The following is a 20,074-nucleotide window of genomic DNA, read 5'->3' on the forward strand; positions in this document are numbered from 1 at the left end:
GGTTAAGTGCTAAGATACAGGCCTAGGTAATGCCTTCCTGCAGAAGACTCTAATAAACAACAAGTTGTTTTTATAAAGCTATTTCTATTAATTATTATTATTATACATACTTAAGTAAAGAGCTTTTGCACTGTAAAAAATTTAATGGTGAAAAGACAGATTATGAAATGGGAGGACGGAAATCTTTGCAATCTGTTTAACAGAGGACTAATAAAGTAAAAAAAAAAAAAAAAAAAAAAAAAAAAAAAAAAAAAAAAAAAAAAAAAAACCCACACAAACAAACAAATCAGTAAGTGGTTAAGCAACTGAGCCAATACTTTCCAAATGAAGTACAAATCTTTAGCCATCAGAAAAATGCAAATCAAAACTCCTTTGAGATTGTATTTCACTCTAAGTGGAATGATTAACATTAAGAAAAAATAAAAACCAAACTACTCAAAAATTAACAAGTACTGATTGACAGTGTTTAGAGAAAAAGGAATTTTTTTTTTTTTTCCTTTTTTGGTTTTTCGAGACAGGGTTTCTCTGTGTAGCACTGGCTTTCCTGGAACTCACTTTCTGGACCAGGCTGGCCTCGAACTCAGAAATCCACCTGCCTCTGCCTCCCGAGTGCTGGGATTAAAGGCGTGAGCCACCACGCCCAGCTCAGAAAAAGGAATTTTTGTATTTTGTTGCTGGATATATAAATTAGTCTAGTCACCATGGCAAGAAGTGTGGAGGTTCCTGAAAAAATTGAAATGTTTTATGTTTTAGCTATATGACTTCTTACCCCAAAGAATGAAAGTTAACTCATAAAAGATAACGAACACTGTGAGTGTAGCTTGATTTCCAGTAGACAAGTTAGGGAGCCAGCCTTGATCTTACAAGCCTTTTCAACAGAGGACTAGATAGACAAAGTGCAGTCTGTATTATATGGTGGAGGTTCACTGAGTCACAAAGAATTAAGCTATGGCATTTGCAGATAAACTATGGCATTTGATGGTAAGCAAAGTAAGTCACTCCAAACAAAACAAAATAAAACTAGTATCCCATGTCTTCTTTTCTAAGTGAAATTTAGGAAACAAGGAAGTTAAAAAAAAGACAAGCTGTGCTTAGTGGGCTACACAAAGCAAGCCTGTCTCAAAAAACAAAAACAAAATGACAGACTGACACACACAATGAGTAAGGAGACCAGTGGGGATATGGAAGAGATAAATTAAGGGAATAAAAGGGGGTGAGTATGATTAAAGTATGTTTACACACAAATACACAAACACATGCATATCGTTAACACATGTCAATAATGATAAAGGGCAAATAACTGCCCAGCTCCTGACGCGCTGATAGCTATAAATCTAAACGTCCTGCACATAACAACGAGCACAGTTATTAAATGTCCTTGGTATTTGTCAGCTAAAGGGCTTCTTTTCACTTACTCATGTTACTATTATTTTTAGAATCTAATTAAAGGCAATTTTAGAGGGGGAATTTTTTTCCTTTCATGAAGATGATTTGCAAAACACATAGTTAAATATCTTGGTTTGAAATAAAAGGAATACAATTATCAAAATCTGAGGGTTTTGACTAGCTGTGGGTCTTTGAGGAAGTATTTATAAACTACAAGCCATAAGAATGATTAAAGACAGTAACTCATAATTTCTTTCTTCTTGTTCCAGATACACTGCAGCAATGTGTAAGCACAGCAGGCCATCTGACACCCGTAAGGAAACACATCCTCCTAGAAACACGCGTCACTATTAACCTGACTCCTGGGACAAAGGTCAGAGCATGGTGTGTACTTACTTGGTAGTTCCAGGAAATCTCTGGGTGACTCCTTAACCCAATCTGCATAATCATGAATGACTGAAACCCCAGGATTGGGGACAATGAGAGGACACAGCTCATCTACATGGACAGTGCTATGTTTTAATTTGAGCTCTAGAGGTGTCTGGTATAACTGCAGATCTTCATCCAGCTTCCTCTGTCTTAAGCCGAGTTTTTCCAAATGAACTTTGAATGGGGATTCAGATAGACTAGAAGAAACAACAGATGAGTAAAAAAATGAAGACAGCTGAAATTTCCCTACAACCAACCTAGGCTTTATTTCTGACTTCCAACAGAATAAAAGGCATTTCACTGAAATGTTTGTTTTTTGAGACAGAGTTTCATGTAGCCCAGGCTTGTCTTGAACATGTAACTAAGGATCATATTGAATCTCTTCTTCCTGCCTCCAGATTCCTCCAAACTGATGGGATTACAAAGCATGCAGGCACAGGCCACTCTAATGGGCTTCTGCTGTGCTGGGAATGAAACCGAGAGCCTCGTGCATACTGACTGTGTAAACACTGTACCAACTGAGCTACACTCACAGTCCTGAGAACCTAACTCTACTTTTATCAATGATTGTTCAAGACTTATTTTTATGTATTATGTGTATATATTGTGGTCAGAGGCAGATGATGACTGTAGAATCCACAAGTAGGTGTCAGATACTTTGGAGTGAGAGTTACAAGAGGTTATGAGCTGTCCACAGTGGGTGCTGGGAACCAAACTTGGGTCCTCTGGAAGAATAGGAAATATTCTACACAGTGTCAGCTTCTTAAACCTTAAAAAGACTAATGAGGTCTATTAAAATAGTAAGAACTTTATATTTCCCAACATGTGTAAAATTAGTGAACAATAATTTCCAAGTGGCCAATGCTATTGTTTATAAAATCATGGATGATTAATGATACAAAGTGCAAGATAACCAATACATTTTAATGCAACAAAGCACAGCTCGGTACAAGTATGGGAGTCAGTATTACTTGCTTCACGACTTATGTGGACATGATCTAAACATCAAAAGATATATGTAGAATGCCTAGTTTACAAATACTTAGGTGTCAAAAGTTATGAAGGTAAGTTTATAGATAACAAATATTTTGAGATACATCTCATGTAACCCTAAACTTGATATATAGCCAAGAAAGACGATGAATTTCTGATTCTCCAGCCTCTATCTCCTAAGTGACTAGATTATATGCATATACCAACACATACGGCCCGATTCTAAATGACTTAATTCCTTTGTTTGTATCTGCTTTAAATTGTTGTGCTAGAGACTGAAGTGAGGGTCTTGGGCATGCTAGTTCTGCTGGGCTGTATTAGCACTTGAGTTTCTAAGAGAGGTTCTTGCTATATAACTTGTGAAGTCTTCTGCCTGTCTCTAGTGCTGGGATTATACATACGTACCACCATGCCCAGATCGGTTACAAATTTAGATGAACATGAAGTCAGTCTGAACTTGATACAATTTTTAAAACTGATATTAATAATCTCCAAAATAATACAATACCATATCTAGAGTCAATTAGTAAATTTAGAATGGATTTTCCTGAGATGCTCATGAAACTGATGATCTTTATTTTTCAAAATCAATTAAAAAATTAATAAAGTAATCATATTCGTTTAATCCATAGTAAATATACACAAACTTATTAGGATTATAAAAAATACATAAGAAAACTGTACATATTTGGTGTAAATGCAATACATTTTGTATGATAATTACCAGAGGACTTAATTGTAGGGACTACAAAGGAACATATATGATACTATGTACATAACATATATGAAATACTTATACTTGGGTTAAAAATTTATATAGAGAGATCAAAAAGCAGGGTGCTGACCTTGGGTTTCTTGATAATAGAACAGCCCCAACTATAATGTGGACATTCCCCCAAAGCATCAATAAACATAACTCACGATTTAACAGCTACTGGATTGGGCAGGAATCCATATTCCATAGAATCGGCAACCTGATGATTTTCCAGTTCATGGGAGCCATGCAGTTGTTCTCCACTATTAGCAAGAGTCCAGTTGGGACCCCAACCAACCCGAAATGAACGTCCCATGAACAGGGCCATGTCCATCAAGAGCTTCCCCTTGCCATAGGTAATGGATTTTTCAAGAGGGACTAGGCCTGGTTGCCTTCGTATCCCCACTGTTTTTAGCTGAACCTCAGGGGCTGGGCTGGGCACTGTGAACACAGTGGCCAGGGGCAGAGGGACAGACCAGGGGGATGTGGATGGGATGTTCATGCGAGTTGATGTCCTGGGAGTGCGACATTCTTGCACAGAGGCACTTGGTGAAAGAAAAGTTCCACTTGCAAATTTTGATTGCAGCAACCCACCAACTGAAACAAAGAGGAAAAGATGCTAAACAACACAGTTTGTTTCTTCATTAACAATAAAAATCACTAAGGATGAAGATATCCAGACAGATTTTACAATCATCACTTTTCTTTGGAGCCTAAGTCCTAGAACCTATTAAGGCTAGCCCCAGAGATCCATCTGATTCTTCCTCCTGAGCGCTAGGATCAAAGGTGTGCACCACACCTGGCTATAGTAATTATCTTTGTTGTTGTTGTTTTTCCAGATAAGATTTCTCTGTATAGCCTGGCTGTCTTGTAATTCACTATGTAGACCAGGTGGGCCTTGAACTCTGCCTCCTGAATGCTGGGATTAAAGGAGTATGCCACAATATTTACTTAAAAAGATTTTAAATTATGTGTATGTTTGTGGGTATATCAACAGGACTGTAAATGTCTGTGGATGCCAGGTGTCCAATTCTCCTGAACCAGGAGTTACAGGTGTTGTAAGCTGACTGATAAGGATGCTGGGAATCAAACTTGGGCCTTCTTCAAGAGCAGTATGAGCTCTCTACCACTGAGCCATTTCTCCAGTCCATGATAATTACCCTTTCAGATGTGAAATCAAAGCAAGAGTTTTAATGATTTTATAAAGGAAAAAACAAAAACAAGAATCCTTGAGGATTATGTTAATAACAACATTAAAGACAGTATGTGTACACTTCCCTTTTTCAGGAAGCCTTATTACCACCACTCACATTTTAAAACTGAGGTAATTGGGCTTAGAGAAGGGACCTTTCTAAGTCCACAGCGCTATCAAGTGGCAAGACTGGGTGATGTGCCTGGGTAAAACTGTTCTTAAGGGTCATATCCTAACTGAAATCGTATATGCAATAAAACTATTTTAAAAATGATGGATGCAACTGGAGACAATAATATACAGTGAATTAGATCAGTTCCAGAAATACAAATATTACAAGTTTTCTCTTATTTATGGATCTTGGATATTACATATTTCCTAATATTATTTATGTACTACTGACATGAAAGTAGAAGAAAAATTGTCTGGGGACCAAGAATCAGGAAAGGGCAAAGTAAGTGGCTAAGAGGATGGAGACTGTGCTAAAAGGACATTAAAATGGCTAGAGAAGGTGGCTCAGCAGTTAAAAGCATTCCTTGCTCTTGCAGAGGATCTGAGTTTGGTACCCAGTGTATACATAGGGGCTCACAACCAACCATAACTTCACTTTCAAGAAATTTGACACTCTTTACTGACCTCTGTAGGCACTGCATGTACCTGTTACACATACATGCATGCAGTCAAAAAAAAATTCAATATACATAGATAAATCTAAAAATTGAGTTTGTATTTGTACAGCCTTATGTATAACTAAAATACAAAAACAGCTTGGTGATGGTGGCACATGTCTTTAATCTCAGCACTCTGGAGGCAGAGGCAGGCAGGGAGTTTGGGACCAGCCTGATCTACACACTGAGTTCCAGGACAGCCAGGGCTACACAGAGAAACCCTGTCTCGAAAACCTCAACATAAGAAAACCCAAAACAAACAAACAAACAAACAAACAAACAAACCAACAAAATAAAACCACAACAAATCCCATACAGATAAAAACTGAAGTGCTGACATATACTGTTCAGTGCTAGTCTGAGGAAATGTTATTAAGGGATGCTTTAACAAGCTAAAGTATTTTTTCCTCGGGCTAGAGAGATGGCTCATAGGTTAAGACCATAGACTGCTCTTCCAGATTACCCGAGTTTAATCCCCATCAACCATGTAGTCGCTTACAATGTCTGTAACTCCAATTCCAGGTAATCAGACATGTATCCCAGTCTGTAGACACCAGGCACACAAGTGACACAGAAATACACACAGGAAAAAGCATCTATACACAACATTAAAAAAAAATTCTTTTTGAGATTGTGATGGTTCGTATATTCTTTTTTTTTTTTTTTCCCGAGACAGGGTTTCTCTGTATAGCCCTGGTTGTCCTCGAACTCAGAAATCCGCCTGCCTCCCAAGTGCTGGGATTAAAGGCGTGCGNCACCACGCCCGGCTTGGTTTGTATATTCTTGGGCCAGGGAGTGGCACCATTTGGAGTGTGGCCTTGTTGGAATAGGTGTGACCTGGTTGAAGGAGGTGTGTCACTGTGGGTGTGGGCATAAGATCCTCACCCTAGTTGCTTGGAAGTTAGTCTTCACTAGCAGCATTTGGATTAAGATGTAGAACTCTCAGCTCTGCCTGCACCATGCCTGCCTGGATGCTGCCATGCTCCTACCTTGTAGTCATGGTGTCTGCTCACAGCAGTAAAACCCTAACTAAAACAGAGATGCAGAGATGAAGTCTTGCTAAGATGCCATGCTCATCCTGAACTCTTAAATCCTTCTTCCCTAGGTCTCTAAGAGCTGAGATGAAAAGAAATACCCCAGAGCGCAGGCTTCTATTAAAAGTCAAGTTTACTGTGAGTGCAAATATCTAATATGTTTTAGAGATAGCATTTTGGTATAAATCTCAGGCTGAACTCAATAGGACAGAGATTGTGTGAGCTACCATGCCCCTCAATATAGTTTGGTTTTTAAAGTGTGTGTGTGTGTATGAACGTAAGGAGAGGTTAAGAGGACCACTTTAGGGAGTTGGTTTAGTCTGTCTACAATGTGGGTCCTAGGAATCAAACTTGCATCTTTACATGCTAAGCCTTCTTGCTGGCCCCTATTTATCTTTTCAGAAAATTTCTGGTGTTAGTTCTTTAGCTTTCAATGTATTTTGAATTACAACTGCCAAAAATTCTCACTGATATCAATATGCCATAATCTTTTTATTTTTAGAGTTTTTCGAGAAAAAAAAATTGTGTGTGTTTCTGCCTGCATGATAGTGTACCATGTGCATGCATGTGTATCCTGACTGAGGAGGCCAGAAGAGGGCACTGTGTGTCAGGGACTGGGATGGTCTTGAGAATTGAACCCACACTCAATGGAAAGCAGTCAATACTTTCAACTGCTGAGCCATCCTCTCTCCAGCCAGTGAGTACTCTATGAAGTATCATCTGCAACCCTAGTAGGAAAAGTAAAAGTTTTAAATCTAATGTGATTACCCCACAGGGACTTTCAAAGGTTTAGGGAAAAGTAGATACTTGAAGTTTGCGATCAATAAAAGCAGTAAGACAATGAATGTAAGGACTAACTAAAAGGAGCATGGCTAACTTGAGGAATCTAAGTATTATGGTGGTGTTTGGATTAGAGCTTACTATGTAATCCACATTCACAAGTGACTAAACATGGCTATCAACCAATGAGCACAAGTGAGTGCCCAACAAAGAGGTACTTACGATGCTTAAAAACCTGCCATGTCAGCACTTTTACTTTTCCTGTTTTAAAACGTGTGTGTGTGTGTGTGTGTGTGTGTGTGTGTGTGTGTGCGCGCGCGCGTGCGCACATGGAGGTCAGTGGACAGTTTCAGCAAGTAATTTCTCTCCTTCCACTCTGTGGGTTCTAGAGATCAAGCTCAGGTCCTCAGGCTTGACGGCAAGCACTTTTCACCAGCTACACCAATTCACTGACCCAGTTTTTTTTTTATTTTAAAAAAAAAGACATTATTTAATGTGTATGCATGAGTGCTTAAGAGAGAGTGTGAGTGTGTGTATATACATATACATACATACACATATATATGCACCATGCGTGTGCCTGGTAGCCAGGGAAGCCAGAAGAGGGTGTCAGATCCCTTGAAATCGGAGAACAGAGGGTTATTAGCTACCATGTGGTTTCTGAGAACTGGGGTCCTCTGCAAGAACAAGGGTTCTTAGCTGTTGAGCCAAGCTCCCTGGGTCTTGCTGTGTTGTTCTGGGTAATCTCAAATCCACAGCAATCTCCCTGCCTTAGATGGTAGGAAGAGTATGGTATGTGTTAAAAAAATATGCCTATTGTTATGCATAGTTTAGGGGTTCTGCTAAAGAGATCCATTCAGCCTAGAAGAAACATGAAAAGTAGAATCTATCTAGAAAGTGTCCTTGAACCCAGCACATTTATACTGTACCTATGGAGCGGGATTTTGATGAGTGGGAGGCTGAAATGGGGAGTCTAGGAGAACAGATTTCCTGAACAGTCTCTCCTTTGGAAGGGATGTGACCAAAGCGTTGATCCATGGCATCTACATCTTCTTCGTCAACAAGCAATGATGCTTTCATGATCTAAAAAAGGCAGTATCTACAGAATGAGTATTTTCCAAATCAAAGACCACTGAAAGAAAAATGCAGTCTATATGAACCAAAAATTAGTTTCTTTTAAAGCCTGTGCCCAGAACAAGTATAACATTTTTGTGAGCAACACACTACTTATCCTATATGTGCCTCATTCAGTAAATGACGTTAAAGTCAAACAAGCCAAAAGCTAAACAAAAAGGCTGAAGCAAGTGGATGGAGGAAGAAATTAAACATCTATTTACCATGACTCTAAAATTTCTGTTTGAAACCTCAAAATTACTCTATAAAGCAGACAAGGTACAATTTAAGAGAACTAGTAGTTGTTAACCGGCTATGTAAAGTCAGGGCAGTAAAGTTACAAAAGTTGCTGAGAAATCAGGTCTTGTAAACAGAGACCACTTCCTCACTATCAGTATAGAGTTTCCTTACTGAATAGGAACGAACCCTGCTTCCTTTTCCTTCACAGTGGGGTCTCAACAGCTTTACACCAGTACTCAAGACAAGTGATGTGACATAGAGGAGTAGTAAGGATTAGTTTGCTTTTTTGTCATAGTAAGGATGGGCCAGAATGTCACCTGTAAAACATGTGGATTAATTCCCAGTGAAGATGCAATATGTGTTGAAGCAGACAGGGGCTCCTGATCCTCAGGCACACTCTCTTCTAACACAGAATCCGGAACTGGCTCCTGGGTGATATCTACCATGTCGCTGTCCAGCTCCACAACCCTGCCTAACTGCTCCACTTCTGGGCTCTGGCTCTGCAGACAGCAAAAACAGAGAAGCAACATTCAAATAAGCCAAACAGAGTAATGGTAGATCGATTAACTTTACTCAGAATATGATAAAGAAATATTATATTCTGCATTTTCTAAGAGATGAGAGCAGATTTGTTATAAAGGGTTTAACAAAATGGTTCTCGGACCATCCTTTTGGAATTATCATGAGCCAGAGTTGAGTATCTGAGTCAATGCCCACAGTGATCTTCAGAGACAAAAATTACACCTTCTCTTTGTTAGCAACCATAATTTCCTGGTTTACACCAGGTCTCCCTGACTTCCCAATGACTTGTGGTTGGAAGTAATTGGGAAGAGAAAAAAGGCACCATTATTAAGATGTTAGATAGGCACTCCCCCAAATTACATTCTTAGTACACAAATAATTGCATTTTGTTAGGTGTTTGTTTTGCTTGCATGTATGTATATGCGCTCTGTGTCTGGTGTTAGAAGAGGTTAGAGGACAGGCTTAGATTCCTCAGGGCTGGAGTTCTAGATGGCTGTGAACTACCACATAGATGTTGGGATCTGAATCTGGGTCTCTCCAACCCCAAACTTCACAGTTTTTTGCTTTTGTTTTCATTTTTTTTTTTGTGATAGTTTCTCTGAGGAGGCCTGGCTGTCTTGGAACTGAGAGATCTGCCTGGCTCTGCCTCCCAAAGTGCTAAAATTAAAGGTGTACCCACTACTGTTGGGGTATAAATAAGTTTCTAGCTAATATTTTTGGTTCTGGAATTTAATCTTTTGGGAGACTAGAGTCAGCTGTGCTCTGTATGAGTCTTATGTGAGATATGAGAAATGTTCATACTTAAATTTCCCTATCAGGGTAAATAAGCAGCAGTGCTATGGGCAGGAACAATCTTGTTTTAAAGAATCAAAGTTACATCTATATTTATAAAGCAATTTTAAAGAAATAATAGTTACAAAGAGATGGTGTCTAAGGAGATGATGGCTCAGTAAGAATGGTGCAAAGAGGTAAATTTAGATCTAGAGTACCATGAAAGAAGTCAGGCCTTGTGGGGTACAAGCAAGGGGCTCTCTGGGCTGGCCAGTAAGACTAGCTAACTGGTAAGCTCCAGGTTCAGTGAACAAATCCTTTCTCAATAATATAAGGTGGAGAGTGACAGAGGAAGATAACTGTTATCAACCCCCAGTCTCTACACATACCTGTACATATGTTCTTGTATACACACATGAGAGTTTATGGTAACATGCTTATAAAATGGAAGTGCACTATAAACTAGTTTAATACAAATTTGTTATGTTATATCCTAAACACACACAGAAGTGTGAATAAGTAACTGAGACAATTCATAAAACATTTTCAAGACAAAAAGGTAGTATTAATCATTTCTTCCAAAAAACTATAATTTACATCACATAACTCATCCTGTTTGGCTGATTTTTCATGAGTGCTTTATTTTATTCTATATTTTAAATAGATGCTGTGATATAAGTATTTTCCTCGTTTTAAAGACAGGGTTTCAATGTCACTTAGAAAGTTTTGCAGGGACTGTGAGATATAGCTCAGTGGTTAGGACATGGGCAGAACTTACAGAGGACTCAGGTTTGATTCCCAGCACCCACATGGTGGCTCCCACTGGTCTGTAACTCAAACCCCCAAGGGATCCAATGCCCTCTTTGGCCTTTGAAGGTAATGCATACACAGAGTACACAGACAAAGATACAAGCAAAACATCTATAAACAAACATATTTAAAGAGTTTTGCACATTTATTTTAGAGTCCAATGTCTCACTATGTAGGCCTGGATGGCCTTGAACACACATCCTGCTGTCTCAGCCTCTTAAGTACTGAGGCATTAGTTATAATTTTTTATGATCTCTTTGAACAAAAATAGCCACTATTAGCCAAACTTTTCAATTTCTTCTTTAACTGGACATTTTCTACGGCTATCCTGCATTCCTTTAACAAACAGCCTTACTGAGAGAATAGGTGACCCCATGAACAACTAGGAAAAAACTGAGCAGCTATGGTACAAGGGTGCTTTACCTCTTAAGTTGTAGACATTGTCCTAAAACTGCTCAAATAAAGTTAGATAATGTTCCCAAGGCAACATTGGGCTTAGGTCCCAAGTTCAGTGGCACAGCATATTCCTGACATGTTCAAGGCACAGATGGGTTTGACAGTAACCATTGCCCCGCCCCCCCAAGTTTTTAAGGCGAAGTTATTAGCATATTAGACTACTTTTATGCTCTAAAATCCTGGGGATGGGAACTTGGTGGTAAGGGCCTAGCAAGGAGATCCTGGTGTGAAGCTCCCATGCTATAAATACAGGAACTTTCTTCCCCTAAGTTCCCTAGTATGTTTAAATATGTTTACTTTTTTAGACGGGGTCTCACTTTGTAGCCCTGACTGCCCTCAAACTCACTGAGATCCACTCACCTGTGTACCAGGTGCTAGGATTAAAGGCTTGAGGAAACAAGTTTTTAATGTGCTACTGGAGATCGAGCCAAAAGCCTTGTGTGTGCTAGGTACATGCTAAGCTGAGCTATACTCTCAGCCAGAGCTCCTTTCAGCAAATGTTGATATTCCGCATTCTATCAGCAAGATACTGGTTGTCACTTCCTCAGTACTGCTTTTTCTATTTAACATCATGTATCAAAATGTATTATCATTTCCTACATACGTTTGGTTTACTAGGCAGTTAAGGCTTGAAAACAGGAATCATGGTTTACTGTTTTCTTTACCTAGTAAATCAACTAATTCAGTGAACAAGTGCGTTGTGCTTTATACCTAATGCAGCATCTGGCAAGAAGCAGAAAAAGCAGCTTACCATAAAAAGACATGGACTAAGGACAGGTAGGTAAGGAGGGAAGGAAGAATGGCACCAGCTTATTGCCCTTACTATCATGTTCCTAGGCTACACCAAGGAATCCTTACCCACAGCACCCAGGCAAACTGGGAGGATTTCATGAAGGGACCAATTTAGACAATGATGCATAGGACAGACATATAAGAGTGCTGAAGACAGCATTTTCTATGCTGCGCCTTTACACAGTCATTAAAGCTAACATTACCCAGTAAATGGACAAGGAGGGAGGAAAATACAATAAAGCCGAGAAACTGGCAAAGTTTCTGGAATCCTTGTGCACGAATTTCATTAAAGTATACCTAAGAAATTTCAATAAATTACTCTAAAATATATATTTTTTAAGTAATCTTTGCAGACCAGTTTTCAGAAGCCAGAATAAAAAAACGCTGTAGACTGAGTGAGAGTGGGAAAAACCAGAACTCCTGAGAGGTCTGTGGGAATCAAAGATATTTTCTGGAAAAAGCTGTGTTAATAACTGGATCAGTTTAGGATAGTGTCCTTTTATTTCAAGTAACAGCATACATAAATCTTATCCCCTAAACCATGATACCCCTTTTCCTGAAGAAGAAAACCAACCAACCAACCAACCAAAAACTTTTAATGGTTCAGCAGTTAAGAGCACTTGCTGCTCTTGCAGAGGACACAGGTTTGGTTTCTAGTACTCACATGTGGCTCACAACCATGAAAAACACAAGTTCCAGGGATCTGATACTTTCTTCCATCTTAAATAGGCACCAGGAATGCAATGGGTACACATGTATACATATGGACAAAATATACATATGAAAAAAAATCTTAAACCCTTTTCTTTTACATTTCTTTGCACATGAGGTTTCTGAGCAAGCTATCTTGATTTACTGTCACTGGATTCAGATTCAGTTCAATTACAAGGTTGAGGTAAAAGCTACATCTGTGTCTACACATGTGTCAAAAGTTTCAAGCTGTTCAAGTTTCAAAACTTGCCCATACATCTCCATCAGCTGGGGAGAATTATTAGATTAAGTATGTCAGAATCCCATGGAAGATCCATGGGACTCACATGATGGTTGATTTAAGAAATCAAGCTTTTGGGGCTGGAGAGAGAGCTTAGCAATAACGTGTACTGGCTGCTTTTCCAGGAGTCCTCATTTCAATTCCCAACAACTACATGGTGGCTTCCCAACTATCTATGTGATCTGACACCCTCTTCTGGCATGGAGATGTACATACAGATAGAGCATTCATTTATATAAAATAAATTAAAAAAAAAAAGTCAAGCTATCCATACTATTGAAGCAATCAGCTAGATACTGGAACCAAAACCAGAAACTTGAAACTAATAAAATCACAGGAAAAAACTTTCCACAGTAGCCTTAATTTGCCTGCAACAAAGGATCACGTGTCAACATTTTCTCTCACCTAGAAGTTACACAAGATCATACAAAAAAATTTTTTTATTTGTTTTTTAGTCATACCTGCTTTTTTAGGAGCAAAAGCAGTATTATACAAATGTGACCCTTAAAGTAAGATATATTTTCCTAAACAGTTCAAGAAACAACCTTCCATCTTTTCTAATTTCCTTTTTCATTATAGTTTGAGATAGGTTGCCATCTACTGTGAGGGGTGGAGGGTGGATCCTCCAGACTTCAGAAACACCTTATGGGAATCAGTTTCTCCAAGAAGAACGCAACAGTATGATTCTTCGATTCAAGAATGAAAAGAATGTACTGTCTGTTCTTCATTCCGACAGTTCAGGTAGTTTCCCTATGCTAGTAAAGTACAGGATCTTAGTAACCAACACTAGTAATAGCCACAGGTGGTTTCTAGCTCCTTCAAATGTCACCAGGGAATAGGAAGGGGTGACACGAGCCCTGTCTAACATGCGCAAAGGCTTCATAATGCACACAAACAGAACTTCTCTCTCACTCTGCTCACTGTCTATCAACTTCTTAAAACCACTCAGTACCCTGCTCACTAGATTCTATTTGCCCAATGTGAATCCTTAGCAGCTCTCTCGTTCTGAGTTATCTTTTTTTTTTTTAAAGATTTATTTATTTATTATATGTAAGTACACTGTAGCTGTCCTCAGACACCCCAGAAGAGGGCGCCAGATCTCGTTACGGATGGTTGTGAGCCACCATGTGGTTGCTGGGATTTGAACTCTGGACCTTCCGAAGAGCAGTCGGGTGCTCTTACCCACTGAGCCATCTCACCAGCCCCTGAGTTATCTTTTTCTCTCAGTTTTTTAATTAGCTCTTGCCTATTACATTGTCAGTTGCTAAGAACAGAAATTTCTGTTTTTTCACCTAGTGTTTGGTTCTGGTGATTAAAGCTATCAAGTGCCAATACTGCATAAATTTGATCTGTTTACCTAGATGGAGCTACTCTTTTTCAGCCATATCTTTATCACTCTTCATGTTTATCAGCGAGAGATTAAAAAAAAAAAAAAAAGGTTATTTGATTCTGTTTTTAGAAAAGACTTGGGCAGAGGGAAACACTGGAAAGAGCAATCTGAAATAGGAATCATAAAAAGAAAAAAGATAAATAAAAAAATTCACTTACAGATTTCTTGAGAGAATATCTTACTATGTAGCTCAGGCTGGCCTGAAATTTTCTACGTTGATCTGACTATCCTTGAACTCAGAGGAATCCAACTGCCTCTGGCTTCTAAGTCAAACATTGATGAGCGGAGTTTTGTTTTGGTTTCAAAGGGATACCATTCCAACTTCCACATTTACCGTGCCCTCCCCATCCACCCATACACAAAACATGAACATACACAAGATTCTCCAGAAAGTGCCTCCCCAGAAATTATTTAATAAATCATAAAAATCACACATCTGAGCAGCCAAAATAATTGTAGCATGGAAAAATCCCAAAGGTCCTGCTTTTAGTAGCTGAGAGGTAGAGGGTGTTTTACAAAGTCCCATAAACAACTCTTCTTTGTAGGAGTAAGTCAGTAAGTCAAAAATATCGCTTTATCTTGATTGAGTATAAATCACATTAAATTAAAAGTAAAATTAAAGTAAAATTAAAGTAAATTAAAGTAACCCACTTTACCATTCAAAGAAACAACCTAATAACTAATTTACAAACCTTTCCCTACGAGGACAAAAGGCTTCTAATGGTTTAACAATACTGAGAAAGGATATTACACAAATAATTATAATAAACAACAGTCCCTATTCTCTCCAAGCTAAATAATTTACTTGCTTTTATAAATTATATATTTTTGTAACAATTATTAAAATAGTTATTACAAATTTACCTGAAACAACTTGAGAAAAAGGAACTAAACTCTTGCAGAAAATTAATCTGACTTTTAAAAAGTGATGGAGGTAAAAAAAAAAAAAACAAGATCAGACTGCACATCATAAAATCAATAAAAGTAGGATTTACTTTGCATCAACGCTACACAAGCAAAATGCTACCTCAAGTTGATCACTGATCAAAACATTACAAGTCCAAATGAGAGAAATTGAAAGTTACAATCTGTAGAAGAATGGTCCAAACAGCAAGAAAATTCTTTAAATCTTGAGTAAAAAATAGAAGCCTGTAGCACTGTGCCCTCCCTTGCACTTAGTTCCCAGGGCTGCACAGCTGAGAAGCTGAAGGACTGCTCTGACTTCTTTACCACAGCTGCATTCACATTCTCTGCCCTTCTCTACCTGAGGTGGGGGTGCAGGCTTGCCATTAAGAGTCATCTGGAAAGTGGTTGCCTGGCCTGCAGCGGGCAAAGGGGCAGTCTTCAGCTTCTTTGAAGTAGTTTTCGGTGGGTGTTCCTCCTCTTCTTCATCAGAATCCTGAAGGCCATACTTGGAAAAATGGGAGACCTATGAAGAAAAGAAACCCAGCAAAGTCAATGAAGTATTTTCTTTACTCTTCTCTTGAAATATCTTTAATACTTTTGAAAAAGGACAAAAATAGATTAAAGCTTAAAATAGTTAAAGCAGGGGCTGAAGAGACAGCTCAGTAGTTCAAAGTACTGGTGGCTCCTCCAGAGGACCCACACAACAGCTCACAAGTGTCTATAATTCTAGTTTCAGAGATTCCAATACCCAATTCTGGCTTCCAAGGGCAAAATGCACAGAAATGAGTAAGTTAAGTAAGTAAATAAATCTCAAATAATTAAAGTAAAAGAACATGTTAAATATCAATGTGTTAGTTTTCTATGACTTTGACAATGTCTAGTGCACCTAATAGTTGCTCAAAATTAAGTGAATATTTGCAATAGATTACAATGAGCACACAACTTTAGTCCCAGCAATAGGGAGACAGAGGCAGGTGGATCTGAGATTTAGGCCAGCCAGGTCTACAAAGTGAGTTTCAGGACTGCCAGGTTGATACAAAGAAATCCTGTTTGGGGAAAAAAATAACCCAAAAAACAAACAAAAAGCCCCCGCGCACACACACACACACAAACTCACACACATGAGACTTAAAATGTAATCACCCAATGCTGAAAAGTTGGCTCAGTGGTTAAGAGAACTTGCTGCAAAGATCCAGGTTCAATTCCTAGCACCCACATGGGAGGCTCACCACCTCCTTGGGCTCTAGCCACTCCTGTGTTACACAGATGTGCATGCAAAATACTCACCAATATAAAATAACAAAAATAAATAAATAAAAAAAAATCTAGGCCTGGAGAGATGGCTTAGTGGTTAAGAGCACTGGTTGCTCTTGTAGATGTCTCAAGTCAAATTCCCAGCAACCACATGGTGGCTCACAAACATCTATAATGGGATCCCATATCCTCTGCGGTCAGAAAGACATATAGGAAGACAACATTCATATGCATAAATAAATCCCCTCCTCCTCCAACAAGAAGCTGGGTAAGAGCAGCACATCTACAAGCCCAGTATTGGAGAGGCAGTAGTATTTTGGGTTCTTGGAGCCAGCCAGCCAGCCAGCCAGTCTTCTGAATTAGGGAGCTCCAGATTCAGTGAGAGACTGCTTCAAACAATTAGACAAGCTGGGTAGTGGTGCATGTCTTTAATTATGAAAAAAGCAGGAATTCAAGGACAGCCTATTCTACAAAATAACTGGCAGGTCAGCCAAGGCTACACATTGAGACTATGCCTCCAGTTTAATGAATGAATGAATTAATAAATAGATAATAAATTGCAACAGAGGAAGACACCGGAGATTGACGGACAGTCACAGACACACACACAAATACCAATAAACCAATATTTAAGAAAGAGACAAAGATTTTTGATGAGTTAATTTTCTAACTCCAAAAGCTAGAAGTCGATTAAGTAACTATACCTTAAATACCCAAGAACCAGTTTCAGGCCGATACTCCTTGAATTGGGCCCCTTGCTTTCTTGAGACTGCTTCTAATCTCCCCTCATAGTTGATATCAGCAAGTCGATCTGGACTCTTTATTAAACACCGGGATGTTTTATCTGTTGGCCAAACTCCATCCAAAGTAACTTCAGCCTTCCTGTAAATTACAAACAGACAAAATGTAAATGCTTTATACTTAAAAAAGAGAAGTGTAGCCACTATGGAATTAATAGTCCTTCCCTGAAAGACTAATAGACAACTGCAATGTGATCCAGCTATATCAACCCAAAGCATACAAAGGCATTTCTACATTCATGTTGCGATACTATTCACAATGGCTAAGTTGTGGTAACAGCCTAGATATATATCACATGAATGGATAAAAGAAGTGGTATATACTTTTTCCCCCAGCAGTAAAGAAAAAAGAAATCACAGCATTTGTAGGGGATGCAGATTATTTTATTAAGCAAAGTAAGGCAAACTCAAAGACAAATGAATGTTTCCTCTCTTGTGCAAAATCTAGATTTAATACATGCTTGCACATAGACAGGCCCACAGAGTACAGAGTGAGTTACAGGACAGCCAGAGCTACATAGTAAGACTCTTTCTTAAAAAAACTAGAAAACAAAACAACAGAAAGACATGCTAGAGATCCAACTAACACCACTGTAAATAGCAAAGATAGGTCTGAGGCTGGGTGTGGAGGTTCATGCCTTGTAATTCCAGGACTTAGGAGAGAAAAGCAGAGGGGCCAGTCTGGGCTATAGAGTGAGACTATCTCAGCGGGGAAAAGCAATCAAATGGGGCTGGAGATGACTCAATGGTGAAGATGAGAAGACCTGGATTTAGTTTCCAGAACCCAGGTGTCAGCTCAGAACCATCTAGAATTTTAATTCCAGGGTTATCTGAAACTCTCTTACTGGGACACTGCATGTGCATGGTAAAAAGACATACATGCAGTCAAAACATTCATACACATAAAATAAGAAGGTAAACAAATAAAACGATATTAACAACAATATAGATGGAGAGTAAAGGATGGAGGAAGTAATTCCTTAGAACTATTCTGCAGGTGTTCCAAACCTGGAGTCCTGGAGCTAGAAATTGTGCAATGATTAAAGAGTATATACTGTGGGTGCTAGAAAAATGGCTTAATGGCTAAGTGCACTGGGTACTTTTCCAGAGGACCCAGATTCCCTTCAAAGCACCCCATGGCAGCTAATACAGTCTGTAATTCCAGTTCCAGGGATCTGTCAGCATTTTCTAATATGAGAACAACAGGCAGGAGTGTACTGTATAGGCATATGTACAGTCAAAGTACCATAAAAACAGAGTACATACTGCATGCATTTCTAGATGGGCCTGAGTTTTGCTCGCATTGCTCCTGAATTGGAGGAGGAGAAGGAGGAGAAGGAGGAGAAGGAGAAGAAGAAGAACAACTCAAGAAGAGATTAAGAACAAAGTATCAAATCTACCATAATGAACTCAAATTGGTTTTAGAGTCAGATTGCATTTATTTCAAGTGTAATATTATCAGTTATTTACAGTCTGTCTTAGCATAAGTCATTACACTTAAAAACAACTGCTGTAGCAGTCATTGGGCTGGAGGTGCAGCTTATTACTACAACCATCTAAGTGAGTATTTTGAGGCCCATAAGAAACAAAAAACAAAAATACTTATGGATTGGTTTTAATAAATTAATATTCTATGTGTACAGGTGTTTAGAATATGTTAAGTAACAGTGAATATTGATACAACATTCATCATGTATCGTCTATCAATATCAGAGTTCAGGTGCTCTGTCCTCCTCATTTCCATGCTTTTTACCTAGAGGCTGGATTAGCATATCATCATTCAGGTGATTCTAGGTTTACTTTTTTTTTTTTTTTTGAGACAGGGTTTNTCTGTGTAGCCTTGGCTGTCCTGGAACTCACTTTGTAGACCAGGCTGGCCTCGAACTCAGAAATCCACCTGCCTCTGCCTCCCGAGTGCTGGGATTAAAGGCGTGCACCACCACACCTGGCCTTATTTTACTTTTTTATTGTGGCAAAAATGAACATGAAATTTGTGGTCTTAACTGGTCCAACCAGATATTTCATACTGCCAAGGTCATCCTGCAGGAGAAGAGCAGTGAGGCTGGAGATACAACACAGGGCCTCCCTCCCTCACGCTAAAGATATGTTCTACAACTGAGGTATACCAGACCCTCTGTTCTATTCTCAAACAACAACAACAAAAATTTGTGAGTGTGCAAACATGCATGTACGAATGCATCATGGTATTCTGAGGACAACTTGAATGAGTTTGTCCCCTATCCTTTCACATTCCAAGTCCCAAGGATTGAACTTAGGTCGTCAGGCTTACCCACCAAATCATCTTTCAGACCCTCTGTCTTGCTTTAATTGAGCATTCTATCCTAGTCCTCTCGTGGTAATATAAATTACATTAGAAATGAATATTTGAGTTGCTGTGTAACATAACCTATCTTCAAAATAATCTTGTAAAAACAATCCTCTAAGTCTGAGACTATGTCTATTTCCTATGGTTTGAACATAGTTTGTGTACTCCCTAAGGCTTCATGTGCTGAAATCCTCATTATGAATCAGTAAAATAGTGCATACTCAGGCTTCATAGAAGAAATTTAGACTAGACAGAATCACTACAGTGGAACCCCTCATAACTGAACCCCCCTGGCTTTCTAAGGAGAGAAATCGGACAGTTACACATCTATACCTGTGCTTCCTATCTCTTGCCATGTGGTATCCTATACTTACTTAAGACTGGCAAAAATACCATCATTAAATGTGGCTGCTTAAGCCTGCCAAACAAATGTCCTTTTCTTATGACTTACTCAATCTGTGCACTGT

The 20,074-nt window shown here is 38.8% G+C and overlaps 1 protein-coding gene across 5 annotated transcripts in view; it reads right to left on the reverse strand.

The window, feature by feature from the left end:
• Nup98 (nucleoporin 98) overlaps nt 1-20,074 on the reverse strand; it is a 92,917-nt gene that overhangs the window by 11,461 nt on the left and 61,382 nt on the right. For all 5 annotated transcript variants that reach the window (XM_021167277.2, XM_021167276.2, XM_029480156.1 and 2 more), the window contains 6 exons: nt 17,186-17,363; nt 15,586-15,750; nt 8,907-9,089; nt 8,166-8,319; nt 3,730-4,159; nt 1,783-2,012 (listed from right to left, as the gene is read on the reverse strand). In XM_021167277.2, coding sequence (XP_021022936.1) covers nt 1,783-2,012; nt 3,730-4,159; nt 8,166-8,319; nt 8,907-9,089; nt 15,586-15,750; nt 17,186-17,363 — 1,340 coding nt within the window. The remainder of the gene's footprint in view (nt 1-1,782; nt 2,013-3,729; nt 4,160-8,165; nt 8,320-8,906; nt 9,090-15,585; nt 15,751-17,185; nt 17,364-20,074) is intronic.

The sequence above is a fragment of the Mus caroli genome, chromosome 7 (genome assembly GCF_900094665.2).
Source record: "Mus caroli chromosome 7, CAROLI_EIJ_v1.1, whole genome shotgun sequence".
NCBI classification, from domain to species: domain Eukaryota; kingdom Metazoa; phylum Chordata; class Mammalia; order Rodentia; family Muridae; genus Mus; species Mus caroli.